The sequence below is a fragment of the Nelumbo lutea genome, chromosome 6 (genome assembly GCF_056320005.1).
Source record: "Nelumbo lutea isolate HS-2025 chromosome 6, American lotus-T2T, whole genome shotgun sequence".
NCBI lineage: Eukaryota > Viridiplantae > Streptophyta > Magnoliopsida > Proteales > Nelumbonaceae > Nelumbo > Nelumbo lutea.
The window spans coordinates 55,163,571-55,185,587 of NC_142689.1; the positions used below are offsets into that span (position 1 = coordinate 55,163,571).

At 39.0% G+C, this 22,017-nt stretch overlaps 1 protein-coding gene and 1 long non-coding RNA gene across 8 annotated transcripts in view; both read left to right on the plus strand.

The window, feature by feature from the left end:
- The first annotated feature begins 2,948 nt into the window (after positions 1-2,948).
- Positions 2,949-22,017, plus strand: part of LOC148848954 (bZIP transcription factor (DUF630 and DUF632)) — a 42,366-nt gene continuing 23,297 nt past the window's right edge. For 2 of the 7 annotated variants that reach the window (XR_016100845.1, XM_088950155.1), the window contains exons 1-4: positions 4,033-4,153; positions 4,786-5,925; positions 6,377-6,448; positions 8,069-8,283. Coding sequence is in view for 6 of the 7 variants with exons in the window: in XM_088950155.1 (XP_088806281.1) it covers positions 4,150-4,153; positions 4,786-5,925; positions 6,377-6,448; positions 8,069-8,283 (1,431 nt within the window). In the remaining variant the exon portion in view is untranslated. Of the gene's footprint in view, positions 3,180-3,268; positions 3,513-3,998; positions 4,154-4,778; positions 5,926-6,376; positions 6,449-8,068; positions 8,284-22,017 lie in introns of those variants that run through there. The other 5 variants (XM_088950153.1, XM_088950151.1, XM_088950154.1 and 2 more) reach the window with 5 other exon arrangements.
- Positions 12,115-12,659, plus strand: LOC148848955 (uncharacterized). The gene is made up of 3 exons (XR_016100846.1): positions 12,115-12,243; positions 12,318-12,416; positions 12,534-12,659. It is a non-coding gene; the product is annotated as an uncharacterized LOC148848955 (long non-coding RNA).

Sequence of the window (22,017 nt, forward strand, 5' to 3'; positions counted from 1 at the left end):
GACTTCACAGCCATTGGATAGATCTGGGGAGATTTATCCTACCAAGGTTGACACTGATGTACCACCAAGTTGGTTGATGTGGCTTGTCTTATCTGCCAGGGTGAGACCTAAGGTATATGTAGTGTGGGTTTTCTTAAAACCCTAAACTAGATCAAATTCCAATGTTACCTTAGACATCGAAGACAAATGGGTAAAATTGGAATGTTACACCTGACCCCTAGACTCGAATATGATACTGCACTAGGTGTCAGATTGGGCTGTCTTTGATATGCCAATCAATGAGATCCTTAGCGGGGGTCAAAACCTTGGTATGTTGGGACAATTTGAGAATTTACTTGAGTGGGTGATCATAGTGGTAGGATCAGGCCATTTGTCGGACAAAGTGAATGATCGGGGAATTGCACTCTCTTTGATGAAAACCTAAACTATCGGCAGTAGATTTCAAATGTGTTTGAAATTTGGTTTTGCAAAATATATTTATATGAGATAACTTATATATTATGTTTTCAAATTGTTTGCAAAATGTTTTAATTCTCGGGATCAATGTGAGTAGAAAGTGCAACATTGTACCTTGCAGCCGAGGGAGAAGTCTTCTCTTGTTGGCAAGTGTTTAATCATTAAGGACTGAGAGGTTAAGTATAAGACCATTGGGGGTTATACCTGATGGGCTAATGTTGCATTTGCTCGCAGTCCTTGGGCATTCATAAGATGGCTGGACCCAATGACCATTTAGTATAAGTGTTGGGCCCATTAAGAGTCCATGGTGATGGACTTAGGGATTCACTATGTCCTATAGTGAATTCGGCAAGGCCATGTAACTAAGGTTAGGATGAACCCATGTGACTGATGTGTAGATCAATGATAGGGTCTCGCGCCATACAAAGGGAGCCAAGCTAGCTAGCATTAAAAGGAAGTGATCTTGAAAGCTTAATGGGCCTAAAGCCTATTTCGAATTGGGTTAATTGGATTAATTAAACATGGGCGAATCTGGGTATGGATCAGTAGATAAGGATAAGAGGATAACTCTTATCCACTTAAAGAGTCTAGATCCAAATAGAGATTTGGATCAAGGAATTTCTAATTTGATTAAGAGTAGTTGATCTTGATTTACAGATAAGATAAGGGATTATCCTTATCACTGAAAGAATTCAGATCCAAATAATGATTTGGATCAAGAAACTCCTAATCATATTAGGAGATCATATCTTTGAGGATTATATATAAAGAGCAGGGCAGACCTAAAAATCAGATCACAGTTTGACTATTCTACCTCCAGATTACTCTCTTTGTAGGAAATCTGGACAACAAATATTACGTTGCTTCACCCCTAAACTAGCATAATAACAGTTTTTTAAAAAATGGTTTGGGGGACCTCCCACCTTATTACTTAGCTCGTCTCTTGCATGTATCTATGTATTATATAGGTATAAATATGTATTATATAAATAAAATAATGCATAATTATATTTTACAAGTAATATATGTATTATAAGTATTAATTTATGTTGTTAATTTAGTTTTAATTTTTTACTTGTATAAAAAATGCTAAAAATTACATTCATAAAAAGGATTTTTTAAAAGCATATTAGGATGCATACATGTTGAAACGCTATCCAAAATAAGAAAAAATCATTCCAAATTCCAATTGAACATGCAATTGAAAAGTTTATACCTTCTAAAAATTTACATGCTAACTTGTGATTAGTGACGGAATCAAATGGATCACAGTTCAACTGCCTGATAGGTTTTTCACCGAAAGTCCGGGTTTTAGAAAAAAACCGAATTGAGAATCTTAACGACGATTCGACCATCTGCATCAATGGCGGCGAGTGGAGGGTATAAAAACATTGGACAGGAGATCCCTATCTCGCCCTGACCCTTGAACACTCATCTAAGGCTGTCAACGGGTTGGAACCAGTTGGAATTTGAACCGACCCAATACGAAAGGTTGAGGATTTGGACCCGGACCCGATAAGGTTATAATTTTTGGATTTCGAATTGAATGGATCGGTTCCCACGACAATCGGGTGTGACTGAACAGACCCAATTATAATAAATAAAAAGTAAATATTTATGTATAATATATATTAAATATTAAATATTATTATATGTATAGTATATATATATAATTTATTAATATATTATACAATTTATTTATAGTATATAATATTATATATTATATATTGTATTATATATATATTGGGTCAGGTTTAAATGGATTTGGGATTAGGTAGAACAGGTTTCAAACTGATAATAATCGGGACTCTATATCAGGACCCATAATCGATTCATCGGTTCCAATTCTCAGAACCAGAACCGGTCCAATCAGTTTGGATCCATCGCCCTATATTTAGGTCGGACCCGACCCATTAACAGCCCTACACTCATCTTCCTATATTTAGGAAAATAATTTTTATTTTATTTTTGAAAATATCACCTCATCATCACTCTCTCATTACATTACAACTTTGGCAGTACTTGACCGGACCTAGGACACATTTTCCGGGTAAATTAGAATGCAAATCCAATTAATAAAGTGGGCCCAAATCTGCCTAGATGGTCCAGATCCAACTCGACTACAAGTAGGAAAAATATTTCTTCTCTCGACTTATTACTATCAAGTGTCAACCAAACAGAATTCTCCCACTTATGACGTTCCCCTCAAAACTGTTTTCTTTGGAAAACTTTAACAGCATTTTTTTTACGGCCTGGGAGAGAAAACGTATAATATCTAGTGGTATTTCCGTCATTTCGCGTGTTACTGAACATGAGTACATGGCGGTGATGCAATATGACTGTACATCACTGAGATAGCAATTGGATTTGAATCATCAACCTTTTCAGATCAGAAAAATTCCAATCCAAGGATCGTGGTACTTATCACAGACTAAGAATCTGTTCCATGGTGTTCTATATCATATTACTAACTTTGGATTTCCTTTCTATTCCATAGAGGGGGCTCCACATACACAGTCGTCTGTCTTCATGCTTCTTTTTTGGTTCTGTAAGGATGTCTTTATGCTTTTCAAGTGGTAATATACTCTTTCTCATGAAACCATGGCCGGTTTGTCTCTCTCAGCAGACGCTTCTTAATTCCATTCTCGATGTTTCATGATTCCCTTATATGGGTCGTCTCTGAATTCCAATATAACCGTACACTGATTGAGATTTAATTGCAGGTACTCAATTTTTTAATCTTAATTCTATATTTTTTTTGCTTCTTTTCCATGTCCGTCGAGATTTCCAATTTTCTGTATCTGGGTTTCAGTTTAGCTGGTCGGTTTGATCGAGTTATTGTGAATTCGATAAGAAATGGGTGTTCTGCGTCTGCCTTGAGACTCTCTCTAGGGACTGAATTTTGGTGTTACTTATTCTTCTTTTGCGGAGTCTTTCTTCATTTTCAGTTCAGAGTTTCTGTCTTTTACCTAAACGGTTTAGAGTTTCTGTTTATTTTACCGAGGCTTACACCTTGAATTTGAGCTCGGATTTCTATGATTTCAATTTTTGACAAGGTGAGTACTTCATTTCTTTCTTTCTTTCTTTCTTTACTTGTGGTGTTCTGAGTTCTGAAGTATGTCCTCTATCTCTATCTCTATCTCTTGTTTTGATGGATTAATTATAGTAAGAAAGGGGCATGTTGCTCTTTGATGGGTTTACAGATTAATCTTGCAAGTATTAGAGTTCACATCTGCGCCCCACAATGTCTTACAGCGCATCCCCGCCGTGTATTGGGAACATCTCCCGATGATAATACCATACCTGATGATGTGATCATCGGGAGATGTTCCCAATACAAGGCGGAGATGCGCTGTGGGACGTTGTGGGGCGCAGATCTGAACTCACTTGATTAGTGATTGTTTTTCAGGTGGGAAAAATGAGCTTTTTGTATTTAATTTGAAGATTAAACAAGAAATTTATTGCTATATACAGATTTTTGTTTCATATGTACTTTTTAGATCTTTGATTCCAATTATAAAGGTTTACTTTGAACTCTCAGATGTGAATTTTTGTAAAGTTTCTCTCTCTCTCTCTCTTACACACACACAACACAGCTAGAATTTCTCCTCTTAGTTGCCATTCCCTTTCTCTTCTATCATACCATTGTGCTTTTAATTCGGGCTGACCACCTAGAGTAAAGATACCATATTAATGAGTAAGTTGTGTCAGTGGCGATAGTAACTACCTTTCCGAGGTTTGATCTGTCTGACTTAAATTTCTTGTTCGTAATCGGAAAAAATCCTTTACTTTGTTCTTGTATGTTAATTTTTCAAGGTTCTTTCAAATTTGTTTTGGGTCTGGATTTAGAATTCAATGAATATTTCCGTCAATTCTTTTGGTTCCTTTTCTTTCTTCTTTGCTATTATTTGTTATGCGGCTGATTTGATTTTTTCCCACTACAGTTACTAAAATTGGTGGTGTTAAGGTGCTTCTGGGATGATTCTCTGTTTCTTTAATTCCACTCTGAAAGTAGTTGTGTAGTTGGGTACCTCGGTTGTTGCTTTTGAATTTCTTTAAAATTTGGTTGAGCTATTGATGTTTCATTTAGGTTTCTTAGTTGTTTCTGTAAATGAAGATGTGGAGATTTAAATTGTGGATAATTATATTTGGAAAGGTTGGGTCTTGGGCAATGTGTTTTTCTCAAGGAAGAGAAGTTCTTGAGTAATGGTTTTTATATTCTTCTAGATTTTGGGTTGGACTGAAATGAATGCGTGAAATTTGGAGAAACTGGATTGTCAACTTTGGTTGCATGCCTCTTATTTCTTTCTGAATAATTTGAGATTTCAGGAGAAATATCTGTCAACATTGTCTTGAAAATGGGAGTCTCAAGCTCTAGAATAGAAGATGACAAGGCCCTGCAACTCTGTCGGGAAAGGAAGAAATTTGTTAAGCAAGCACTTGATGGAAGATGTTCACTAGCAGATACTCATGTTGCTTACATTCATTCACTAAAAAACATGGGGACTGCACTCAGGAAGTTTGTTGAACCTGAAGCTCCAATAGAATCTTCATTGTATACTTCCACAAATGCAACACCTGAACCACTTGTTTTGACTGACAAGTCGCTTTCCCAATTTTCATACTCTTCTCCATCTATGTCACAGCATGTTGATGCAACTGAAACCTTTTCTCCAACTCCTTCGCCTCCCTACTCTGGCCGGTTTCAGGTAAACTACATGAAAACAGGCAGTTCTTCCACAACAGTTGAAGAGAAGCCTCCTTTTGCAATAACTGGGACTTTAGAATCCTCTATGAGTACTCATCAAAATCTCACACCTCGAACTGGAGAAAGACCTGAAACATCACCATTTCGAGAAAGTCCCCTTGCCCCTGCAACTCCACCTTGGGATTATTTTGGTCCATTACATCCAATTGATGATCAGTTTTCCTTTCAAGATTCTAGGGGATTGATCCATGGGCTGGACAATGCTGATGATATAAGACGGCTTAGAGAAGAGGAGGGAATTCCTGAACTAGAAGAGGAAGAAGAAAAGGCTGTTTCTAATGGAAGAGCAGAGTCCCAGGAGTCTGAAGATGAATTTGATGAGCCTTCTACAGTTAACCTTGTTCGAAGTTTTAAAAATCTTACTCGGGTGTCGGATTCTCATTTGACCAACGGATCCACTACTATGCCATCTACCAGAAGTATGAGCTCAGAAACTGAACTCTTGAATGGGGAGAAAAGTGTTTCCCCTGATTTGACTCCATTAAACACTAAATCTTCCGTGGTTACTCTTCCCTTGGATGAAAAGAAAGCAGTAGAGAAAGAAGGCAGTTTTGAAAATAAACATGGTACTAAGGATTTCTTGGCAAGCATAAAAGAAATTGAGTTTCTATTTTCCAAAGCTGCTGAATCTGGAAAGGAAGTTCCAAGGATGCTAGAGGCTAATAAATTGCATTTCCGACCAATATTTCCAGGAAAAGAAGGTGAGGTGACATTTCCCATTGTTCTTTTATAATAATATTTCTCTTTATATTTCTCCGGAGTCTTTCAAATAATATAGAAAATGTAAGGAGGTGCTCTGATAACTTCTGGATCTTTTCCCAAATCCACCATCTATGTGATATTACAGAGGTCTAGACCACCCTGAAGATGGGTCTACCTGTAAAGCTCCCTAATAGTGGTAACCCCACTACATCCTATATGGTTGATTTGGTAGTGTAATTCTGAATGGGAGATTTTACTAGTTTAGGCTGATTAAATTGAACTATTTGAAAACCTTAGTCATGAGAAGGATAGATGATTGGCTGCATAAGAGCATTGATTACATTGCCTCATCACCATAGACTACTTTAAGAGGCAATTCTAGGTCTTGATTAGGAAGATTTTGACATGAAGAGTGGGATAATCTAACCAGGAACTTTTATGATGTATCAGGGAGTTCAACAGCATCTATGTTATTCAAGGTTTGTTTCTCATGTGGTAAAGATCCAACTCATTTTCCTGAAGGTAGGTCTCCCCATCTTTGTTATATTGCTCCTACTGAATTTACCTCTTTGAAAGACACTTAAATGATATTAATTTAATATTGTTGTTCGACCAGGAGGGCAGTTTCTCATTGAGAGGTGATAAAAGAAAGAAAGAAAGGGGGGGGGGACTAGTAGACAAAAACATTGACCTGTCTCTGATAAGAGTGAAGAGATTCTATTCACAATTTCATATCTATAAGCATCAACCCATGATATGATATTATCAGGTTTCTCATTTCATTAACTGATTAACATAAAGAATAGAGGGTGATTTAGGGAAATCCATTTCTGATAAGGGGTCACCCCAAATTACTAGTTAAAAAGTGCATGCTTTTGAAAGGTAAAAGCATCCTATGTATTAATCATTATCATAATAAACGGGTCCTTTTGATTTGATCTTGAACTTATGCTTGGCAGCCTGAGATTTAAACATTGCACCAAGCATGGTCCCTTAAACGTGGATGTGCCTGATTCATAAAAAAATGGGACATATTCCCAAATCAATCCCTAACAGAAATATGTCAAGTTGTCTCTTTGGAGGTGGAATGGGGTAATTGTGACAGAAATATTGCAAATTAGATTAAATTTTACATTACTTGGCAAACAAAGGTCAATGGTATACATAGTTGTCAGCCTAGGCGACAAGGCGCCCTTTGAGGCTCGCCTCACCTAATCGCCGAGTAGTTTTGTACTATGTATTAAAAAATACTTTTTTATTCTTTAATTTTTTGATATTATAATTATAAAATAGGCACTGTTAAACTAAAATATTCATTTTGTGTATTTATGTACTAATTTCTTTTTATTATTTTTTTATTTGTTAGATTTTAATCAATAGAAACATTACTAAATGCTGTATTGAACCCTCAAAGACTTTAAAAACTGAACCAATAAGTAAGGAAGAAATTAAAATTTTGTCCAATCAACACATTTTTTGAATTTTCTTCTTTCCTTTTCCTCTTTTCCTATAACAAAAATAAGGGTTCAGCTCCTATATTTTTTGAATTTTCTTTTCCTTCTTTTTCTTCTCATTAATATGTTGATTTTCTATACTTTAACATGAACTCTATACTTTTCTTATGAAAATTATGAATAATTATTAAGGAAGTATGGTTATGGTACCTAGGGAAATACCCTAGGATCTATATTTTCCACATAAAAAATCCATTGCCTAGGCGACAAGGTGCCTCCCTGTCACCTAGCTTCGCCTTGGCGCCTTGAAAACTATGATGGTATACTTTGTTTAGGAAACCTGATTGCACTAATTAGGGAGCATCGGATTATCCATTTTGTGTTGAGTCTTGTGATTTTGTATTTAAAAATTGCTACTTTACAGATAAATGAAGTATACTTTCTTTTTTTTTTATAAATTATTTGTATATGTACATTCTTCTACACAAACATGCATATTTCAGTATCACTGACAATATTATGAAATTTCTAGTGATTAATTATAAAACCAGATAAATTTCTTTCTTTTGAAAACTAGCTTCTTGTGTTTCATTGGTTACAACCTTATACCTTTCTAATTTAGCAAATTCTATGATATTTCTTGTTTTGATTCTGATTCAATTCTGTTCCTTTATTCATGTATGCTTAGAGTTAGAACCTGCTCCAACTGAAGTGAAATACTTAACTTGGCATAGATCGGCATCATCTTGTTCCTCATCATCCAGGAATCCCCTCTGCTCAACTTTGAAGGATGACATGGAGGACATAAACAACAACAACAGTTTCTGCATGAACTCGGGCAGCCATGCATCAACCTTAGATAGGCTATATGCATGGGAGAGAAAACTTTATGATGAAGTCAAGGTAAACTTTCTTTAAATGTAATTGTGATACTGTTATAATGATGGGTGGTTGTGATTCTACTTTATTCATTTATATATTTTTAATTAGGTAATTGTAAAATGGCTTGAAATTTTTTTACTTGTAACTTAGCATCATGGCCTAGTGAATCAAATCAGATGGAGACCCAGTCCATTACCAAGTCTCTGAACATTCAATTCTTCTAATGTTTTGAAGTATAGATTTCACAAGCTGAACTGGCAAGATATTACTTGATGGCCTCATTACAGGTTTCTGGTGCAAGGGATGACTGCTAGACCAATTATGGAATTGAATAAAAAAAAGGCTTTCTAGATAAGATTTAACTTTGTGTTTTGTTGCTGAAAAATATTCAAGTACCTAATTTTTTTTCTTGTTCTTCCATTTGTCCTGGAGAAATTCATGGCAACTCAACATTCCTTTACTATGGGCTTTGTTTTTTATTTTTTATTTTAAGTATGTCCTCTCTAATACATTGAAGTTATATGGTGACGTAAGGATTTAGGTTTTATTTTAAGTATGTCCTCTCTAATACATTGAAGTTATATGGTGACGTAAGGATTTAGGTATCCTAAAAGTTTATATAATAACATGAAAAACGTCCTTTCGATTAATTGATTAAGATAGTGCAAATGTTAATACCACAAAACCAGAGGAAAGAGAAGCATAAATATGTTGTCCAACTCAGTGTTATAAAACCTTGATCAGAGGTTGAACAACTTTTTCCTCTTGGTCATTGGGTCAGCGGTTCAACTGTATGGGCCACTTTTCCCTCTGGGTCATCAGGTTAGTTGTTCAACTGTATGGGTCAATGGGTCAATCCATAATGTCATCAATATTAAGATATTGACGAAAAAGCAAAAAACCAGTAATCCATTGAATATGTCAGACAAGTCAATTGTTTAACCTTCAGGGTTGACAGGTCATTGACCGAGTCAACAGTTTTTTGTAACATAGCTGGTTAGAGGTTTACCAAGCTGGGGTTGAGATTGGGTCACTGGGTCACTGGTCTGATCAGTTGGGACAATGATGGGTTCAAAACATTGATCCAACTAGCTTTCTGGGTCACTGCTCCTATGCTCATTGGCATAATTATGAAGATGTGGGGCCACATGGGAGCTAGATTAGCAGTGGATCAACTTGGGAAGACCCTAGAGCCTTCAATCCACCTTAAGATGCTCTTTGTGTGGATATGTTTGCTGCTCGACATGATTTATTTGGTTTTCTTACATTTCTGGACAGTAAGGGTATTTTTTTTTTTAAATTTTGCATGCCTAGGGGGTTATGTTTGGGAACAGGTCTTAGTCTAGTATTTTCCCTATGTTTAGATTTATGTTTGTAATTGTTTGGGGCAGGTTTAGTCTAATCTAGCTTCTTTTTGTAAGTGGCTTGTTGGGCAAGCTAACCTGGGGGGCAAGTTTCTTCCTTTGGAAGCTGCTTCTTATTAAGCTTGCAAGTTTCATTTGGAAGGACAGTTTTGGGTGATGAACAAAGAAGGTTTCTCTATAGAATTTGGTGTGATTGCCAAGTTGGATGTGTGATTGCCTAGGGTTATCTTCTTTCATCTTCTCTTCTTTTCTCTTCTTTTAATCTGATATTTGTTTCTGTTCTGCACACCTACAACCTGAGTTTAGTTGCAAGAATAGTGCTGAATCACAAAGGTCCTGCATCAGTTTGGTATCAGAGCCAGGTTCAGCACTATGACAACTTGTAGTGGGAAGAATTTCAGAGGGAGATTGATTCATAGGCAACAGGATGATTTCCTTTACATGATCATGGAAAGGGTTGATGCCTTGGAAGCTCAAGTCAAGGAGTTACAGAAAGGTTCTTAACAGCCACAAGTTAATGCTACAAATACCACTAGAGAAGCTTCTTCTAGTGCCCCAAGGAATGGTGGAGAACCTGTGGATGAAGCTGAAACAAGGAGGGAGAGGGTTTCGGCATCACCAAGGCCAAACCCACAAGCAATGCCGCTGTACGAGAGGCCTCAACCATCTCTTTTGGAGATGGCACATGAAGTACTAGAGCATGATCTGCAGGAGAGATATGATACCCATGAGGTAGCTGGAGACATCACCAAGAAGGTACGAGTTGAAGTTCCCGATTTTCATGGTAAGATCGACTCAAGCTTTTTCTGATTGGCTTGATACTTTAGAAAGGTACTTCGATTGGTATGATATGTCAAATGAGAGGAGGGTTAGGTTTGCTGTCATGAAGCTTGTTGGACAAGCCCAAGTTTGGTGGACGAGAGTAACAGGAAGGTCATGGAAGCTCACAGGGCTTTGTGGAGGCGACAAGGTGGAGGAAAGCCCTGAAAGTGGAGGCTAAAGATTTTATGTTTGAAGAAATAAGAATCAAAGGGTGTCATAGCTTGAAGATAAGGGAGTTGAAGAAAGCTACAGTTCTGGTGGAAGGCTTGGAGATAGTCGAATGGCTGAAGGAGTTTTTGCAAGAAGCAGCAACAAGAGGAAAACAGAAATGCTGGAAGGAAAATAACACAAAGTCTGGAAGGAGATGTGTGGTGGAAAGTAAACAAAATGCAAAAGGTTTATTCATATCTCTCTCAGAGTTCTTTGACAGAGGAAGGAAACAAGTGGTCTGCTTCCCTGCTGGAAAAAATAGTCAAGGATGGCAAGGAGTGACTGAAATCTTGACCAGTTTTTTAGTTCGAAGGAACCCAGAAATGAAGAAGAAGGAGGAAACTGCAGAAGTAGTTGAGGGAGTACCTGTTGGAAACAAACCATCGGTGGAGGAAATGACTCTTAACCAGGACTTTCTAGCCATGGCAAACAGCAACAACAATCCAATACTGAATGTAAATTTCAGAAAAAAATCACTGGAACAATATGTTAGTGGTTGAAGCTAAAAATCAGATTAAGGATTGAAGGAAGACGGCAGACTTGTTGATTAGTAAGCTGGGACTGAGGAAGACATTTATTCCAACTCCTTTTGACAGTACGAAGGCAGTGCTTGATCCTCTTCAAAACATGATGGAAGTTGAGGCTCTAAGCATTCAAGAGGACAAGGAGACCTTTACTTTGTATAGATGGTCCCCTTTATCCAATTCGAAACCTTTTGCCATTGAAGATGGAGTGACAGTCAGGGTGATTGGGTTGCCTTTCCGCCTGTTGAAACATGATGTTGCATGTGGAGATCATTTGGTGGGGGAGTTCTGGGGAGATTTAAGATCTGCTGCTTTGCTGTTAAATGGAGTCAAACCAGAAGAGATACCTAGGAAGATTACTCTTCAGGTTGAAGGACTGTCTTTACAGGTTTGGTTAGCTTCCTCCATTGAAGCTTCTCTGTGGTTAGAGGCTAGACAAGAAGAACTGAAGATGTATGGGTGGAAGAACAGGCCCTGCACAGCTGCCTAGGATTGGAGTTTCAGAAGAAGATGGAAAGTTTCACTAAAATAGGCAAGCAAAACTTCGACTATTCAAAAGATATGGGTAGTAAGGTCGGTCAAATATGTGGGCTACAAGGCAAGGGACTGACAACAAAAAGATCCTTTGCCCAGGTGTTAGTTTCTGGAGCCAAAACTTCAAACAAGTTACACTATTCATTTCCAAGAGGAAAAACCTGTCGGGCCAAGGACTTTGAACCGGTTTATCAGAAGGTTGAGCCATCGGGTCAACCTGGAAGGGGTGGCTCTTTAAAAACTCACGTGACTGAACAGTTAAGTGGGGCTGGGCTTAACATTTCGTGTGGGCCTTCTCAAACAGGAAATGGACCAACAAAAGATGGCCCATGTTTTAAGTTGTCACATGAGGTTTTAAAACCACACGTGACAAAGGAAGGATTGATGCTAGACAAGTTCAATCGTCTAGCATCATCCTCTTTGTGCTCTTCTAAGGTCTCGAAGAAGTCGAACCAGAGAACAGGTTCGCTACAATGGATTCCTTCGAAAAATCTGTCGCAACTTTCCAAAGATCGTCATAATCCAAGGTCAGTTCGAAGCCTTGACTTGGAAAACCTTGATGCAGAGATGTCATCTGTAGCTGAAAGTGATTTTGGTTCAGATACAGACGACACGATCAGTATAAGAAGTGTACATCTGAAAGATTCGAAGGACTTGTGGGAAGATGAAAACACCCAGAAAACAGAGGGAAGGAGCTCTGGTCAGAATTCTATTACTGATATCCCAACACAACTTGTTGACTTTTCCCCTCCTATCATGCCAGGTATGTTTGTCCATTCAGGTTTTGTTACTAATCGAGGTTTTGTGCCTGAAACAGGTACCTTGGCATCACAGCTGGAGAGAACAGCCGGAGGTGAAGGAATAGAAGTTGAAAGAGTGAGGTCAGAAACAGAGGGAGAAGCTTCATTGTTAGAAAAAAGACAGAGGAGTTGTTGGAGGCAACACCAAAAAAACTAGAACCCCTAGGGAGCAACTGTTGTGAGAAGAAAGGAAGGGGTAAATCAGTGATGTTAGGAAAAGAAACAATTAACAAAAGCAAAAAGAAAAAGAAAAGGTCCGAGGTGGAAAGATTTCAGACATAAAAGGGAACTTTGAATTTAGTGGAAGAGGGGAGAGGAGGAAGGCTCTAAAGTGAAGGAAAAAGGAAGGTGTGGAGGGTCTCGTTCTACAACCGAGTTGATGAAGATCATTAGCTGGAATTTGAGGGGTCTAGGAAGTGCGAGAAAAAGGAGGGTGATAAAAGATCTGTTAAAGAAGGAAAGGCTCGAGATTGTATTGATACAAGAAACCAAACTAGCTGATCTAGACAAAAAATGGGTTAGAAGTGTGGAAAGCAAGAGGTGTGAGTTGGTGTTCAACTCCATCTTGGGGGATAATTACTCTTTGGAGAGAGGATGTGGTAGAACCATTAGAGGAGCTGATAGGTAATTTTTCTATATCACTAAAGTTTAGGATGGTGGAGGATGGTTTCATATGGGTGTTAATCAATGTGTATGGGCCGAATAATTATAGAGAGCGGAATGAGCTATGGGAAGAACTCTATGGAATTCAAGGACTATGGGAACGCCCTTGGTGTTTGGGTGGAGATTTCAATGTAATAAGGTTTCTAAATGAGTCAAATAATCCCCAACAATTTATCGCAACTAGCATGAGGAGGTTCAATGAATTTATCAATAGTTGTAATTTGAAGGAGTTTCCTATGCTACAGGCTAATTTCACTTGGTCCAATTTCTAGGAGAATCCATCTTGTTTGAAACTGGATAGATTCCTCTTCAATGAAAGTTGGGAAGCACACTGGAGGGGTTTGGTGGCTAGAGCTCTGCCTAGAGTTGCCTCGGATCATTGTCCCATAGAGCTAGGCCAAGAGACCTTTGGGATTGGACCTAAACCCTTTAGGTTTGAGAACATGTGGTTGACACACCTAGATTTTGTGCATAAGGTGAAGGAGTGGTGGAGAGAAGAGATTAGGGGAGTAAAGTAGAAAGGGGTTAGATTCCAGAAGAAATTAAAAAGTCTGAGATCCAAAATAAAAGATTGGAACAAAGAGGAATTTAGGAGATTGGAAGAGGTAAAAGCCAAATTGTTAGCCCAAATTGAGGATTTAGATTTAAAGGAACATTAAAGGACCATGAGTGCACAAGAAAGAGAATTGAGATGGAAGTTGAAGAAAGATTTGGAAGATGTCCTATTGAGGGAGGAGATGTCTTGGAGGCAAAAATCTAGGCATAAATGGATCAAAGAAGGGGATGGGAATACCAAGTTCTTTCATGCTATGGCCAATGGGAGAAGGAGAAAAAATTGTGGCCAAGATTGAGGTTGAAGGAGTAGAAATTGAGTCACAATAGGAGATAGCCAATTGCTTTGTAACTCACTTCAAATCCATTTTGAGTAGGCCGTTGGAGAGAAGGGTGAGAGTGGAAGATCTAGATTGGCTAGGTCTATCAGCCGTTGAGGTAGATTGGTTGGAAAGAAACTTTGAAGAGGAAGAGATAAGACAAGCTGTTTTCACTATGGACAGGTCAAAGGCTCCTGGACTAGATGGTTTTACCATGGCTTTCTATCAAGAGTGTTGGGACATTATCAAAGAAGATTTGTTTGAGGTGTTTAGGGAGTTTGAAAACAACCATGTGATTAGTCGTGGAGTTAATGCCACTTTCTTAGCTCTCATCCCAAAGAGATCAGATGCCAAACACCCTAAAGATTTTAAGCCGATTAGTTTGGTGACTAGCATCTATAAGGTTGTGGCAAAAGTGCTTTCTTTAAGGATTAAAAAGGTCCTTCCATCTCTCATTACTCAAACCCAAGGAGCTTTTGTCCAAGATAGGCAAATTATAGATCAGATCCTTATAGCAAATGAATGTGTGGAGGAAATGAGGAGATCAGGCAATCAAGGTTTTATTTGTAAACTAGACATTGAGAAGGCCTATGACTTAGTGGATTGGGATTCTCTATTAGAAGTGCTAAGAAAATGTGGATTTTGGGATAGATGGTGTAGGTGGGTGAGAGGATTTATAACATCTTGCCAGTTTTCAATTCTAGTTAATGGAGGGGTCAAGGATTTCTTCCCAGCATGTAGAGGGCTCAGGCAAGGAGATCCTCTTTCCCCCTTTTTGTTCACACTTGTGGCAGATGTGCTTAGTAGAATGATTTCTAAAGCAAACAAGGAAGGGCTAATAAGTGGTTAGAGGATAGGCAAGAATAATGTCACGGTGACTCATCTTCAGTTCTTTGATGATATCATCATCTTTTGTGAAGAGGGAGACTTAGGGAGAGTGAGGAACCTAAAAGATCTTATTAAATCCTTTGGTTATGCTTCAAACCTAACGATTAACTTTGACAAAAGTTGTATGGTCGGAATCAATTTGGAAGTTTGGGAGGTAAAGGCTATAGCAAATTCTCTAGAGTGTTCAATGTTGTTGAAACTGAAGATAGGAGAGGAGACTTGTGTGTTTCGGCATGAGGGTTCTGAGAAGAGTTTTCGAACAGTCTCTATCTCAGCCCTCTAACACTGTTTTATTAGATATTTTTGAGTAATTACAAGGAGGCCCTTAGTTGGGCAGAATTTACAAAGAACTTAAAAAATAACTTAACATTGACAGGATGGGCCCAAAAAACAAGAAGAATAAACAACCTATGGGCCATTCGGCCCATCTTCTCTACACTCCCCCTCAAGCTGAGCATAGATGTCAATCATGCCAAGCTTGCTCGTATCATGCTGAAGTTTTGCCTTGGGAATGCCTTTGGTAAGAAAATTTGCCAACTGTCCTATAGATGTGATGAAAGGAAGACACACTTCACCTGAAGAAACCCTTTCCCTAATGAAGTGTCGATCAACTTCAATATGCTTGGTCCTATCATGTTGCACTGGGTTGTGAGCAATGTTGATGGCAACCTGATTATCACAGTATAACATCATTGGCTTGTCATATTCAACTCCAAGTTCTTCCATCAAAGATTTTAGCCATAATAATTTAGAAACCCCATGTGCCATGGCCCTGTATTCTGCTTCAGCAGAAGACCAAGCAACAACCGATTGTTTCTTGCTTCTCCAAGAAACAACATTACCAGCTACCAAGCTGCAATACCCAGATGTAGATCTTCAGTCATCAATGTTTCCGGCCCAGTCAGCATCGGTGTAAGCTTCAAGTTTCATATGACCATGCTTGGTAAACAGAATACCCTTTCTTGGGGAGCCCTTCAAATAACTTAGGATTCTCTCTGCAGCTGCCAAATGAGTGTCTCGAGGAGAATGCATGATATGGCTAATGCAACTGACTGCATATGCAATATCTGGCCGAATCATGCATAGATATAAAAGTTTCCCAAGAAGTCTCTGAAAGATTCCTTTGTCTTCTAACAATGTCCCTTCTGAGGCTGAGAGTTTATGACTCATATCAATAGGAGTAGCAGCTGGTCTAGCACCCATCTTTCCAGTTTCAGAGAGCAAGTCAAGAACATACTTTCTTTGGGAGATAAGAATCCCATCATTGGATCGAGCCACTTCTATGCCAAGAAAGTATCTCAATTCCCCCAAATCTTTAATCTCAAACTCTGTATGGAGAAATGATTTTAGATCTTGAATTCCTGAGGCATCATTACCCGTCACTACAATATCATCTACATACACAATGAGGTATACTGCCAGAGGTCCACTCCTCTTCACAAAAAGAGTATGATCGGACTGTGTCTGCACATAACCAAAGTTAACAAGTGCTGTTCTAAATCTCTCAAACCATGCTCTAGGGGACTGTTTTAGTCCATAAAGAGATTTCTTCAGCCTGCATACCTTCCCTTTTATATCAGTTCCATACATCCCTGGAGGAAGAGACATGTAAACCTCCTCATGTAATTCACCATTCAGAAATGCATTCTTCACATCCAATTGATAAAGGGGCCAGTCAAGGTGAGCAGCTAAAGATAGAAGAACCCTCACAGATGTCATCTTGGCAACAGGTGCAAAAGTCTCTAAATAATCAATCCCATATGTCTGTGTATAGCCTTTTGCAACTAGCCTAGCCTTGTACCTTTCAATGGTACCATCAGCTCTGTATTTGATAGTAAAGACCCACTTGCAACCAACAAGATCCTTCCCTTCAGGCAAATCCATCACTTCCATGTGTCATTCTTGTGTAGGGCATCTATTTCAGATTTCATAGCATCCCTCCATTCTGGAATCTTAAGAGCTTCTGACACAGACCTGGGAATAGGATGAGAAGCAACAGAAGAGAGATAGGCAAAGTATGAAGGTGAAAGCAAACTGTAAGAAAGGTGCTTGGAAATGCAGTGTGCAGTGCACTTCCGTTTTCTTTTTCTAACAGCAATGGGAATATCAAGGTCAGGGAAGGATGAATCCAAAGGTGCTGAACCAGTACCTGTTGTCTCTTCTGTGACTAGAAGTGTAGGAGGCTCATGTGTTGTAGGAGAAACAACCTGCACATTTCTAGATCTTTGCCTTTGATACACCTTGGGATTGAGGACAGGACGAGGAGGTAGGGTACCAGGACAAGGAGAATGGAACGACTGATCCAACCTTGATTCATTTGAGGGAGAGGCAGATACATCAAGGGACTCAACAGGGATAGGAAGAGGAAGAGCAAACACCTGTGTCAAATTCTCCCCTTGTGGACAATGTCCTTCTGGAGAGGAACCATAAAAAGGGAAGACTCATCAAAGGTGACATCCATTGAGACATACCGATTGCCAGACTTTGGATCAAAACAGCAATAACCCTTCTGTTTGGGGGAATAACCAAGGAAGATACACTTTTGGGCTTTGGGTTCAAATTTATGCCTTTGGACACTTGGAACATGTACATAACAGGTGCAACCGAAGACATGAATAGGAATAGGAAAAATATCTTTGTCCGGATGAAGAAGAGTGAAGGGAGACTTAAAACCCAAAACCCTGGATGGCATGCGGTTTATGAGATAGGTAGCAGTAAGTACAACATCACCCCAAAACCTGGTAGGAACATTTGAGGCAAATAAGATACTTCTTGCAACCTCAACAATATGCCTGTTTTTCCTCTCAGCAACCCCATTCTGTTCTAGGGTCCTAGCACATGAGCTTTGATGAATAACCCCCATGTCAGAAAGATAGCATGATAGGTTTTTCTCAAAGTATTCTTTTGCATTGTCTGATCTGAAGATTTTAATCCTGGTATCAAATTGGGTTAGAACAAATTCATGGAATTGTTTTACAAGTCTTGGGACTTCATCACGGGATTTCATCAGGAATATCCAAGTGAATCGTGAAAAGTCATTAATAAACAGGATAAAATATTTGTAGCCACCCATGGAGGGTAAGTGGTATGGCCCCCACACATCAGAATGCACAATATTAAAAGGAGCAGAAGATCTTTTATTTCTCAAAGGATACTTGCTTCTACAATGCTTTGACAATTCACAAGACTCACAATGAAGACTGGACAGACTAATTCCCTTAAACAGTTCAGGGAATAGATGACTCAAAGCCAAAAAAGACAGATGACCAAAACGGCAATGACACAACGTAATCTGACTAACAGACTCTGAAGAGACAGATCCAAGAGCAACATTCCCAAGATGATCAGTGCATTGTCCCGGAGTATCAAGCAGGTATATTCCGTTCACCTCATGGCCACTCCCAATCACCTTCTGAGACTCCAGATCCTGAAAAACACAGTAGGAAGGAAAAATGTTACATAACAGTTTAGTGACTTGGTTAAACTGCTCACAGACAACAAATTTGTATTTAGTTTAGGTACATGAAGGGCAGAAGGGAGGTACAAGCAATCTGTAGCCTTGATGGTTCCCTTACCAGAGATAGGGGCAAGTGAACCATCAGCTAAAGTGATTTTATCACGTCCAGGAAGTAAGTCATATGAAACAAACAAGGTAGATAGATTGGTCATATGGTCAGAAGCACCTGAGTCAATAATCCATGGGATCTTGAGATTATCTGAAGAAGTAGCATGATTAGCAGAAGCCCTTATACCTGAATGAGCAAATGCTGAAGTAGTAGATTTTCCTGAATGGTCGGTAGCAGAGGTCACATCACTCAGCTGACTGATCATCTTTCCAAACTTTTCATATTCTGCTCTCATGGCTGCCAACTATGCAGAAGCAGACATCTCTTCACTATCTGGCCCCGCAGTTACATTTGCACTTCCTGATCTTTTACTATCATATTTTTTCTGAAACCTGATGGGAACAAGATTAGGATGTAACTTTCAGCACTTGTCTTTGGTGTGATTCGGCCTCTTGCAGTACTCACATACAACTTCTTTCTTTCCTGTGCCACTAGAAGTTCCAACATTCCCTTTAGGTTTAATCCCCATATTGGCAAAGTGATCATTAATATCAGCCCCTTGAACCTATACAACTCTTCTGCTCTCTTCACTACTCACCAATGCATAAGCTTGTGACAAAGATACACTCCTTGGAAAGAATGTTCTGTTTTGTGATATCATATTCCGGGTTTAGTCCGGTTAAGAACTCAAATACCCTGTTTCTTTCAACCAGTTTCCTGTAGGTCTTTGCATCATTGGTGGTGTCCTAGGTTACAGCTTCTATCAAGTCTATTTCTTGCCACAAAGACTTCAAAGTTGAGAAGTATACAGATAATGGTTTCTCCCCCTGTCTCAGATTCTTCACATCACTTCTCAACTTATAGGCTCTAGCCACATTTAGTTTTTGGGAATAGGTTTCAGCAACACTATCCCATATTTCCTTTGCTGAATTCATCCATAGATAGTGCTGGCTGATCTGTGGCTGCATTGAGTTCACAAGCCACCCAATGACAGTGTAATTTTCTTGCATCCACTTCTCGTAGGATGGATCATCTTCTGGGGGAGCCTTCTTACTCCCGGAAATGAACCCTCACTTTCCTCTACTACAAACATGAATCTTTACTGATTGTGACCATGCCAGATAGTTAGTTCCATCTAGCTTAACTGTGGTCACAGTCAATAAGGAATCACTTGGAGTCCCCTGACCCAGTCCATATTCAGCACCACTTTTGTTTTCAAACTCTGAGGAGTACATCATGTAAACACTCCAAATATGATTTCAGATGACTTCTACAAGTATGCTGGATAAGAACAAGCAATAACTGAATTCAGCCGACCACAAGGAGACAACACACTGAGTTCAGGCTTCAAGAAGAAATCAGAAACTCCTAGGCACTGTGCACTTAGCCGAAGTATCTTCTCAAGGTTGTACACTCAACCAAGAAGAGTAAGTACCAATCGGTATTGCTGAATAGGCCCTTTCACAAACACAGTGTGGGCAATAGAGACAACTCCACTGTCAAAGAAGAGAAAAGACCCCAAAAACTGTTTGTACAGCCCTCTAAAGACAGCCGAACAAGAGTAACAATACACAGCCTTGTTACAAGGATGTTTCGGCAGGTTTTAACAGTCCAAGAAGAAGAGAAAAACAGCCCAGAAATTTCTGGGTTAAATCAGATTTAATGCAGTTGAAGGTAGTACAGAACAACTAGAATTTTCGAACACTTCAATAGTCCAAACACAGTCGAAGGTAATGCAAAACAGAACCAGAAAACTGAGCACAACTTACAGTTCGAGCTTCAACAGTCCAAACACAGTCGAGCTTCAAAAACAGAACCGAGCTGTTCCTCTTCCCTTTTTTTCTTCTTCTCTGATTCTTCTTGGTCACCGAACCCCTTCTCCAAGAGATTCTAGTCTTGGGCTTGTCCAATGACCTCCAAGAATCAGGCAGTACGTGACTAATACTCCAGCCTTAGGACGTTCAAGTTCAGATATGCTCTGATACCATGTTGAAACTGAAGATAGGAGAGGAGACTTGTGTGTTTCGGCAATGAGGGTTCTAAGAAGAGTTTTCGAACAGTCTCTATCTCAGCCCTCTAACACTGTTTTATTAGATATTTTTGAGTAATTACAAGGAGGCCCTTAGTTGGGCAGAATTTACAAAGAACTTAAAAAATAACTTAACATTGACAGGATGGGCCCAAAATAACAAGAAGAATAAACAACCTATGGGCCATTCGGCCCATCTTCTCTACAAATGTCTAATTGGCCTTTAACCTACTTGGGTCTTCCATTAGGAGCTAACCCAAAAGAAAGTCGGTTCTGGTATCCAACTGTGGAAAAGTTTGAAAAGAGGTTGGCTTCTTGGAAAAAAGTCACATTTTGATAGGGGGTTGAGTGACCTTGATTAGGGTGACACTTGCTAGTATTCCGGTTTATTTTCTTTCTGTATTCAAGATACCCTCAAGGGAAGCCAAGAAGCTAGAAAAGGTGATAAGGGATTTCTTGTGGGAGCCAGGGAAGAGAAGAAGGATCATTTGATTAGGTGGGAGATAGTCAGCAGGAGTAAGGAAGAAGGGGGATTAGGATTGGGAAATCTAGTTCTTAAGAATGAAGCTCTACTAGGGAAGTGGCTTTGGAGATGGCCGTTAGAGAGAGGTTGTGGCACAAGGTGGTGAATAGTATTCATGGCTGTTCACAGAATGGTTGGGATGCCGGGGTATCTCGACGGGTGACTCTTGCAACACCCTAGAAGGCCATACATGGAATTCTTCCCCATTTTCTCAATTTGGTCAGGTATGATGTTAATTCTAGATACAATGTTCTTTTTTGGGAAGATATTTGGGTGGGAAACCTGTTAGACAGTTTTGTATGCCCTTAGCTTCAATCTGATTTGATGTACTTTTGTTATTTAGTGGAAATAAATAAAGTGCATATTTGATTCATGTTGTTTGGTTTAATTCTGTGTAAAACCCTAAAACTGAACACTTAATGGGCCAAAAGCCCATTTCGAGGTGGGCTGATATGATCACCCATCCTTGGGGCGAATTTGAGATTAAAGTTAGTAAAAGGATTGGGCCTTTAGCCTTATCCACTCTTAGAGACCAAATTCAAATTAGATTTAAATCTGGTAACCTCCTGATAAGATCAGGAATAAGCAAACTCTATTTGCAAAAGGGATTAAGATTATCCCCTATCCAAATACTAATTTGGATTGGGATAACTCCTAAAAAGGAGGTTTCTTAATCAAGAAGAAAGGAGGAGATTTCGAACCACCTTGAAGAGGTATAGGATACCTCTTGCGAATTAAGATCTGATCTGATTCATACTCTCCAGAAAAACAGAAAAAGAAGTTCAGCCTTTTTCGATTTGGAGATCTCCTCCTGCCGCCGCCATCTGCCATTGCAAGATTAGATCTTTGCAGAAAAGAAAGTCAAGAAATCTGTTCTTGACATCAGTCTTGCAAGAAAGACTGAAAAGGATTCAGTGTTTAGTACTTCCAGAGGATTCTTGTGTAGGATCCAGTGTGTAG